At 38.5% G+C, this 9973-nt stretch overlaps 1 protein-coding gene across 5 annotated transcripts in view; it reads left to right on the forward strand.

The window, feature by feature from the left end:
• The window catches only part of myo5aa (myosin VAa), a 276751-nt gene extending 272755 nt beyond the window's left edge, over positions 1-3996 (forward strand). For all 5 annotated transcript variants that reach the window (XM_072565069.1, XM_072565071.1, XM_072565072.1 and 2 more), the window contains one exon: positions 1558-3996. In XM_072565069.1, coding sequence (XP_072421170.1) covers positions 1558-1710 — 153 coding nt within the window. In that variant the 3' untranslated portion in view covers positions 1711-3996. The remainder of the gene's footprint in view (positions 1-1557) is intronic.
• Positions 3997-9973: the final 5977 nt, after the last annotated feature.

The raw sequence follows: 9973 nt of genomic DNA on the forward strand, positions 1-9973 counted from the left end.
GTGACATTTCATTTTAAGGGTTTATATTATAGTAAATGATCAATTTTGTTTAGTAAAGCTTTTCAGTGACTTTTCTCATCATTTATTCAGCAAATGTGTTGATAGAAAAACTCTAATTATTGCTGCTGTTTGATGATAGTAAATGTTCAGGGCTTTCTAGTGATTAACTAGAATATTGGCAACAGAATTTAGTCAAATGTTGAAGTTGAGCAGCTTTGAACTAAATTTGTTCTTTTTTGCTGCTCTGTGTTCTTTCAAACTCGCGGAGTTGTGATCTTATGATAAGATTTGTTTCTAATGTGAGTTTTTAAGGAAAACCTTTGAAAATTGTGTAGGAGGTTTTTTTGTACGTGACATGGCACTTCTGTACAAGAAACAACAGCATATGTGGTAAGATTGTTGTTCTTTCTCTAATAAGCATCACTGTTGGTCCATGTGAATGACACGTAAGTGCACGGGAAGGTAACTGCTGAGGATTAACAAACCTGCAGAGAAATATGTTAAAGTTGTACCTTTTCTGTAGCCAAAACATATAACATAGCTATAACTATATTCTGCATTCTGTTCAACAACCCTCTGAAACTTATGTAAGGTATGATTTGCCTGGATAACATGTACTGTAAAAAGTTTTGTTTTACATGTGACAATAATAAATCAAATCCAATCTAAATATTGACACTTGCGTGAGTGGGTAAAGCTTGGCAGATAGAATATAATGTCAGAAAATGTGAAGATATGCACTTTGGCAGGAGGACTCGAAAGGTGAATATTAACTAAATGGAGAAAGACTGCAGAAAGCTGCAACACAGGGATTTGAGGTGGTCATGCATGAATCACATGTTCAGGTAATAAGGAAGGCAAATTGAAATAAAGGCCAACATTCAAAAGAAATGAGGGTATAAAATTAGCAAAGCCTTGTTAAACAAACCAGACTATAGCTGGAATATTGTGATTAGTTGTACTGGTATTGGAGGTGGGCAGAGTAGGGTCCTTAGGTCGATTTGAAGTAGAGAGGGGTTTTCTTTATGAGGTATCTTCTAATTGGAGTATGGAAAAATGAGAAGGAGCTTTTGAATCATGTAATATTCTTAGGGGTTTTGACAGGGTGGATGTTGATAGGGTGTGTTCCCTTTGGGAGAGTCTAGGACCAAAAAGCATAATTCAGAATAAGGATTGGACAATTTACAACAGAGATGAGGAAACATTTCTTCTCTGACCTTAGTGAATCTATGGAATACTTTGCTGCAGAGGTTGGGTCATTAGGAATATTCAAAGCTGAGAGATTTTTATTCAGTGAGGGAATCCAGGATTATGGGGAAAGTGAAGTTGAGGATTACAGACAGGCCATGATCCCATTGATTGGTGGAGCAACTTCGATAGACTAAATGGCCTATTCCAACTCTTATGACTTATGGTTGTTTCTGTAAAGTATTGGACACATTTAGTAAAGTGCTGGCAAGGTTAGAAAACCTGTTTCCAGTGCAAGTAACATTTGTAATCTATAGTTCGACCTACACTGTGTTAATTATCTTCCAATTTTTTGTTCCTGTTCTCTAGGTTCGTTTACAAAATCGAAAAGACTCTCCTCAGCTGCTAATGGATGCAAAATTCATATTTCCAGTTACATTCCCATTCAACCCATCTTCTTTAGCACTGGAGAGCATTCAGATTCCAAGCAGCATGAACCTTGGATTCCTGTTGCGTGTCTGAGGAACACTGAAGATATCAATTCTACATTGGTCCGAGAATTGTCATCCCCATTCACTACACACAGCTAGAGCGATGTTAAAATATTTGCATTATAAAGGAATGTGTGCTGGAAGTGCAGAATGTCAAACACTTTCATGCAGCACCTGGTGATGACTGCTATGCTGCAGTTTTGATGAATATACTTTGAGTTTAACAACTGTAAATTAAGGTTGTGTCATACTTTAATTATTAGGAGTTTGAAGTAAGGGGAAGTACAACTGCCATATATAGCACCATTTGTCTAATAGCTATTATTTAAGTCAATATATGACGTAGAATGATGTGGAATACAAAGGTCTGTTAGAATATAATCTAGAGATTACGTTGTTAGTTTTGGTGTTTTGCTTAGCACATTATTATAGTTACCGTGTTCAGTGTCCCCCGACAATGCTGAACTATAACATTTAGCACTGCACCGTATAGTGTTGAGTTGTAATTCACTAAACAATATTTCATGTCAACTTTACACCTTTTTCAAAGTCGTTTTAACCTTAATTTATGCAAGTAATAATCACTATTTTAAGTTCCAAATTTCACTTAAAGCACAAAAGCACACACAAGGGCAAAATATTAAATTCTCAGATCAATCATAAAGGCATTTGGCAACAGGAAAACAAATTATAGGTTGAACAATAGATTTTTTTTTCAGTACGTGAATTCATAGCTTCTTTCCCTTTTAAATGCGCCTTAATGGAATTTCTTCCGACTTTGCAATACAGGAATTGCTCAATTATTTCATTTGTTTGTAATTGTGAATGTTATGTTTAAAGGGGACAACCATAGAAGTTGAATTAGAAGTTTTTTTTTCCCCCAGTATTTGCAATACAGTGTTTAGTGACCTCCGGGGTCAGACATCATGCAGGCTGCTGTGACTATGATGCAGGCATCACCCTGAGAGGGCAGTCTCGATCTCAACCATGCCACACCCACCCACCACCACCACCACAAACACGTTCCCCCACCCAGCCTCCAAATTCCCAATGATGCAGGTCTATTGTGGATTCAGTTCTGAAAACTTTTAGCCTGGATATGCCCAATTTAAGGAAAATTGGTGCTGTGACTGGAAATTGAACCAATATAGAGTTAATAATCACTTATTGCACCCTCCATTGTTTACTCGTTTGAAGTTTTTAAATGTATTGATCGAGCATCCAAGTTCAGAAACCTGATTTCCGAGCAGTGGTTTACATATCTGTCTGATGTTATATGTGTCCCTATTTATAATGCTACTGGATACTTGATATTTAATTGAAAGCAGAAAGCAAAAGTCTTTCTAGATACAATGGACTAAAGGTCAATACGCTACTCTGTAGACTTATGGAGTAGTTTAGAAATTCCACAATTATCTCTCAAATCAATGTTGGTCAATATTTTGGTAGAAATATTTCTGAATCCGTGATGCATCATTGTCTGTTTTATGTTTTTTGCATTTTTGTACATTTCAATCTATTAATGTCTTAAAATATAAAATCCCCAGATTTCTCTTTCACAACTATTTGCTTAATTCAACCCATTACAGAATCACCACATGTATTGGTGATCCTAAAAATAGTAATAACCTTTGGGTTATACATAAACATGTGTTTGTGAAGGGGACAAGTTCTGGAGACAGAAAAAAAAATCCTTAAAGAAAGATTGCCTGGGAAATCAATTTGATCTAGAATAGTAGTTGTCACTCCACAAAACCCTACCTATTCTACAACAGTATTTTTTCTTTGTTTTCAAAATAATATTAAAGCCAGGATACAAAGTAAAAGTTGCGTTATGAACCTCAGCGCATGTAGAACAATGTAAAAATTGCATTGCTCCTTAATGATGTTGAGAAAATATGAAGGCAATCTTCCTTTGAAATATTGGTTGTGCACTTTAGTTAAATCCTATGCGTATATATAGTTTTCTGTTTCCTGCTTATATTGTATTTTACTTTTTTGTATCATAAACTGTTACGAAACGTAAGTACATTACTAGTGGTTAGTACTGAGGAACTGGAGATATTTAAAATATCAACAACAGCTAGGTGAAACCAATTGCTGTTGTATAACCTAGATCACTAATGTTGACCGTGGATGATTACTTCTGTACTTAACCAGCTAGCAAACAATGAGTATGATATTGATGTACAGAAAAGTTATGACAACCCTGTAGCATTTCCTGTTTGTTGCAATTAGTAAACGTGTGCATCATGGCAAATGTATATTGAACTAGGTACTAAGGTAATGTCCAACTTGTAAAAACAAATAAAAATTTCAACAGTATGAGCAGATTTTGTATTCTTTTGAGATGATGATGCAGCTCCTGTCCAATCTCAATGCAGTTAGACTTTATAGAAAGATTTTTAGCTTCTGAATTTTCACAATCAGTAGCTTGTTTTTTGCCTTTGGAAAGCAGCTTAAAACTTTGGTCTCATTATTCTGTTATAGACATGATGTATTCCAAGCTGAAAGATCAGTAGCACATGTGAATATTTCCAAAGAGAGATGTACTGTCACCTGACTGGGAATGGACAAATGGAACATCCTTTACCCATAAGTGAAGGATGTGGAGGTGCCATTATTGGACTGGGGCGGACAAAGTCAGAAGTCACACAAGTCAGGTTATAGTCCAACAGATTTATTTGAAACCACAAGCTTCCTTCAGGTGAAATGCAAATGAAGGAGCAGTGCTCTGATATCTTGTGATTTCAAATCTAAGCTGGTACCCCAGTGCATGGTGTTCCAATGTTAGGATGCTTCTTTCCAAAGTAATTCTGTCTTTCATTCTCCCTCTTTGTCAATCCATTCTCTGTTCATTTTACAATCCCACAGTTAATTTTTAAAATATATTCATTATTTGTCACATTTAACAAGATCTCAGTACCTTGTTGCCATCACTGCACCATTTCGAGCTGGCACATTGCATAATTACAGCAGAGAAAAGTAGAACGAGACTTACTCTGTACCTAACCCTATGCTTGTACCTGTCCTGGGAGTATTTTATTGGGATAGTGTAGAGGGAGCTTTAATTTCAGTTGATAAGAGTAAAGACAGCTTTATTCTATCTTACCCCATGTCCTGAAAGTGTGGGCAATGTCGGTGGACTTTTAATTTCAGTTTCAAAGAGTACAGAGAGCTTTGCTCTGTATTTAATCCTGTGCTGTACCTGTCCTGGATGTTTTTAATGAGGACTATTTTGAGGGAGATTTACTTTCAATTTACTTCCAGTTCCAAAGAGTAGAGGAAGCTATACTCTGTATTCCCTGACCTGGAAAGGTTTGATGATGACAGTGTCGTGAGAACTTTTACTTTCTGTTCAAAGGAGTAGAGCAAGCTTTACCGTCAGAAGGAAGCCATTCAGCCTATTGTATCAAAGTTGGCTCTCTGCAAAAACAACTCTTGATTCCATTCTGTTCTCCTTTCCCAAAGTCATGCAATTATTTTCCTTTTGAGGGATTTTTCCTTCTGAAACCCTGACGTTTTCTGCCTCCAAGACACTTTGTGTGTTTTACATTATAAGCCACTCATTGTGTAAAATGATTTGGAGACCCTAGTGTTGGACTGGGGTGTACAAAGTTAAAAATCACATAACACCAGGTTATAGTCCAACAGGTTTAATTGGAAGCACTAGCTTTCGGAGCGCTGCTCCTTCATCAGGTGGTTGTGGAGTACACAATTATAAGACAGAATTTATAGCAAAAGTTTATAGTGTGATGTAATTGAAATTATACATTTAAAAATACCTTGATTGTTTGTTAAGTGTCTCATGTGTTCAAATGGCCATGTTAGTTTCATTCCTTTCATATGTAAATCACAAAACTCTTTTTAAAAGTTACATTCTCAGGTTAACTTTAACAACTGGTGTCAGCCCAGATAATGTGTTGAAGGTGCTAGCCCCCTGTGTTCTGTTGTCTGTGCCATAATGTTTAGACTGATTCTAATCTTAAAAAATGAGTTAACAGAGTCTTACATGGGTCCATGTAGTTTTTGAGCAAAGTACAATGTAACTCTGCAAGTACAAATTCACCCCACAAACGTATGTGTGCATGTAGATTTGTGTGTGACTGGAATGGGGGGTTGTGAGTGTCTGAGTGTGTGTGTGTGTGTGTGTGTATGTGTGTGTGTGTGAGAGAGAGTATATATGTGTGTGTGTGTGTGAGAGAGAGTATAACGAGATCGAAGTCTGAGAGAGGGTGCATACGAGAGTGTGGGAGTGTGTGTGTCTGTAGGAGTATGTGAGAGTGTGTGCATGTCTGTGTATAGGAGTGTGTGCGTGCGCGCGCGTGTATAGTGCAGTAGTGGTCACCTATAGTGTGACATGAACCCAAGGTCCTAGTTGAGGCCCTCCCTATGGGTACCAAACTTAGCGATCAAAGTGGTTAAGCACAGGCTGATAGCTATGTTCAGTACCCATAGGGAAGGCTTCAACCGGGACCTTGGGTTCATGTCACAGTCCAGGTGTCCACCATTACACTATATATACATACACACACACACACACTCCTACAGACACACACACTCGCACATGCATCCTCTCACAGACTTAGACCCCTTTACACTCACACTCACACACATATACACACTCTCTCACAGACACTCTCAACCCCCCACCCCAGACACACACACACAAACCCATATGCACACATACACATATACATTTGTGGTGTGAATTTGTATTTGCAGAGTTACATTGTACTTTGCTCAAAAACTGTATGGATTTTTGTAAGACTCAACTTTTTTTAGATTAGAATCAGTCTAAACATTGTGGCACAGATAACAACACACAGGAGGTGAACATCTTCAACACATTATCTGGGCTGACACCAATTGTTAAAGTTAACCTGAGAATGTAAGAAGAACAACAACTTTTCCAATCCACCCATATGGATTGAAGCCCCTCATCCCAGGCACCATTCTTGTAAATATTTTCTGTGACCTTTCTCAAGCTTTCACATCCTTCCTAGGATGTGGTGCCCACAATGGGGCATTATACAGCAGTGTATGCCTGACCGAAGTTTTAACAATGTTTGTTGCTGTTTGTACAATATGCCTCCATTTATAATTTCTCAGTCATGTTCCTTTTCCATATATTAATTAAGTCACCTCTTAACTTTTCTAAACTCCAGTGGATTCAAACTGAACCTGCCCAATATTTCTTCATAAGATAAGTCACCCATTCACGCTATTAGTCTAGTATACCTTCTCTAAACTGCTTCCTGGCATTCTTCCTTTAATAAGGAGACCAGGACTGCACATAATACTCAAGGTGTTTTCTCACCTTTGTCACTGAAGCATAATCTCACTACTTTTGTATTCTATTCTCCTGTCAATAAGTGATAAAATTCTATTAGCTTTTCTGATTACTTGTACTTGCATACTAACTTCTACCAATTCAGTCAACTTTCTATTGTTATGGACCAGACCAAACCCCCTCAAAATACATAAAAAAGATAGTCTCGACCCTAGCATTTTCTTATTTTAAAAGAGAGTGCCAGGCATTGCAATCTGGGTGCAATTTGGTCAAACTAACCAGGCTTGAAGCAAAACGCACTTTATTCATACACGATGATTAAAATACAACGTAAGAAGGAAGATATTGGAAAAACAACTCTATTGGAAAAACTAGCAGATTTAAAGATGATTTAACTACGAAACAGTAACTGTTCCAATATATTAACATTCCATAAACACACCCTTGGCAAATGCAAATTCAGTAAAATAGATTGTCTGACATGTAATCCTCCAGTCTAGAAGATAAAACATTGTGAGAAAACTCTGTGTGTGTGTGTGTGTGTGTGTGTGTGTGTGTGTGTGTGTGTGTGTGTGAGAGAGAGAGAGAGAGAGAGAGAGAGTGTGTAGCAGGGAGAGGTGTACTGCAGCTTCCAACCGCAGCTTCAAGAACCTAGCAACTGCTACTGAAAAACTAAAACTAAAAATCTGTGAGGGCTTGACCTCACCCATTCAGGCTGCTTCTATTGTTTCAACTTCTTAAAAAAAGACCAAGGCCTCACGAGCTGTTTACCTAATTGAATTCAAATAGACAGCTCAGTGCCACTGTCTTTAAACTTCAGCAAGAAACCCAGGACAAAATATACCTCTTAAAGCTGTAGTATCATCGCTCTATTCATGCTGCTATTATCAGTTTTCTTCAATGAGTTTCCGTTTTGGAGGCAAGTCTAGTGTGTGGCACTTTTTCAAATGTCTTTTGGACGTTCATGTCTACCATATGACTCTGATCAACTGTTAATCCATCAAAAAGGTTGAATCAATCAGGTAAACCTGACTGGCTTGTATTTTCAGGGAATATCCCTATATCTTCTTCAGACAGAGGTGAAACATTTGCCATTCTTCAGTACTCACCACTCCTGAATCAAAGGGAAATACGGGAATTTGTGGCCAATGTTTCCTCAATTTCTATCCCGATTTCCCTCAGCATTCTTGGATGTGTCTCATTTGATCCTAGACACTTAACAACTTTAAGTATAACCAGAACATCCTCTTAACCTGCCCTTTCTCACATTTTAGCCAATCCATTATTGCAACTACCTCTTATTTCACCATGATTTTGACAGCATCTCCTTCCTTGGTAAAGACCAATGCAAAAATATCCATGTAGTACTTCACAATTAATACTAATCATGCTGATCACATTTGTTTGTATCCAGCAATTTGCAAGTTGAAATTGTTTTGAATGAAAGATGCACTGCCTGGGAGGGTCATTGATCATGATCTTCAAGAAGTACTTGGATGAGGGGACATAAAATGCCATAACATTCAAGGTTATGGACTAAGTGCAGAAAGTGGGACGAGTCAGTACAGACGTGATGGGCTGAAAAGCCTCTTCTCTATTGTATGATTCAAACAAATTCCATCCTATTGACAACAGAGAGTCAGTCGGTCTTGGACATTAGTTATTGTACCTGATCACAGGCGATCTGAAGTTGCTGTTTATACTATACTTTGGAATACCTGTTGGAATATTGTGTGCAATTCTGGTCTCCTTCCTATCGGAAAGATGTGAAACTTGAAAGGGTTCAGAAAAGATTTACAAGGATGTTGCCAGGGTTGGAGGATTTGAGCTACAGGGAGAGGCTGAACAGGCTGGGGCTGTTTTCCCTGGAGCGTCGGAGGCTGAGGGGTGGCCTTATAGAGGTTTACAAAATTATGAGGGGCATGGATAGGGTAAATAGGCAAAGTCTTTTCCTTGGGGTTGGGGAGTCTAGAACTAGAGGGCATAGGTTTAGGGTGAGAGGGGAAAGACATAAAAGAGACCTAAGGGGCAACTTTTTTCACACAGAGGGTGGTACGGGTATGTAATAAGCTGCCAGAGGAAGTGGTGGAGGCTGGTACAATTGCAACATTTAAGAGGCATTTGGATGGATAGGAAGGGTTTGGAGGGATATGGGTCGGGTGCTGACAGGTGGAACTAGATTGGGATCGGATATCTGGTTGGCATGGATGGGTTGGACCGAAGGGTCTGTTTCCATGCTGCATATCTCTATGACCCAATGACTCTATGTATAAACCAGGTGATTAAATTGCCTGTAGCTCTGCCACTCAGGTCATCATCACCTTTATAATTCCCACACAGGCTGGGGTTACCATGAAGGGTTCCCCTTCTCAACATCACCCTTCACCTGATGTATGGTGACCCTCGGGTTAAAACGCCCTCAGTCATCCCTCTAAGACTATGGTGACTTTACCTTTCTTTGACTTCATGCATTGTATTATGTCGTGCCGTACTGGAAGCAGCCATACTTTGATGCACAAGTTACTTCTGAGTGACTGGTCAAGCAACAGAACCCCAAGTTTGAGCAGGAGGGATTGGACTGATGAACTATTATTTCTGTCATTGCCCTTTGTTATGAAGGTTTGCAGTTTTGCTTGCAGTATTCAGCCTCATTGATACAATACCAGAGTTTTGATTACACCACAATATCTGAACAATCATATTTTATGAACCTGTATTTCTTTATTCTTTGCAAGTTTGACGAACTTCTGCAGGATTTAAACAATCCCTGGATCATTTATTTGTTTTGGGGCTGGGAGATTTCTCAGAAAACTTTGCTCACGTTGGACACTGTAATTGGTATTGAAAGAAGGGATGTACTAACATTTGGAAACGATGCTAGACGCTTACAAATATCATTGTGGTACATGGAATGCGGAGAAGTTAAAGATTGAGTGATTCTTCCAGCTGACTGCCTGGGTTTAGTTTCGGACACTCCCTTGTCACGAGGTGGGGGGTGAAG

Source organism: Chiloscyllium punctatum, chromosome 48 (assembly GCF_047496795.1).
Source record: "Chiloscyllium punctatum isolate Juve2018m chromosome 48, sChiPun1.3, whole genome shotgun sequence".
In the NCBI taxonomy this organism is placed as follows: domain Eukaryota; kingdom Metazoa; phylum Chordata; class Chondrichthyes; order Orectolobiformes; family Hemiscylliidae; genus Chiloscyllium; species Chiloscyllium punctatum.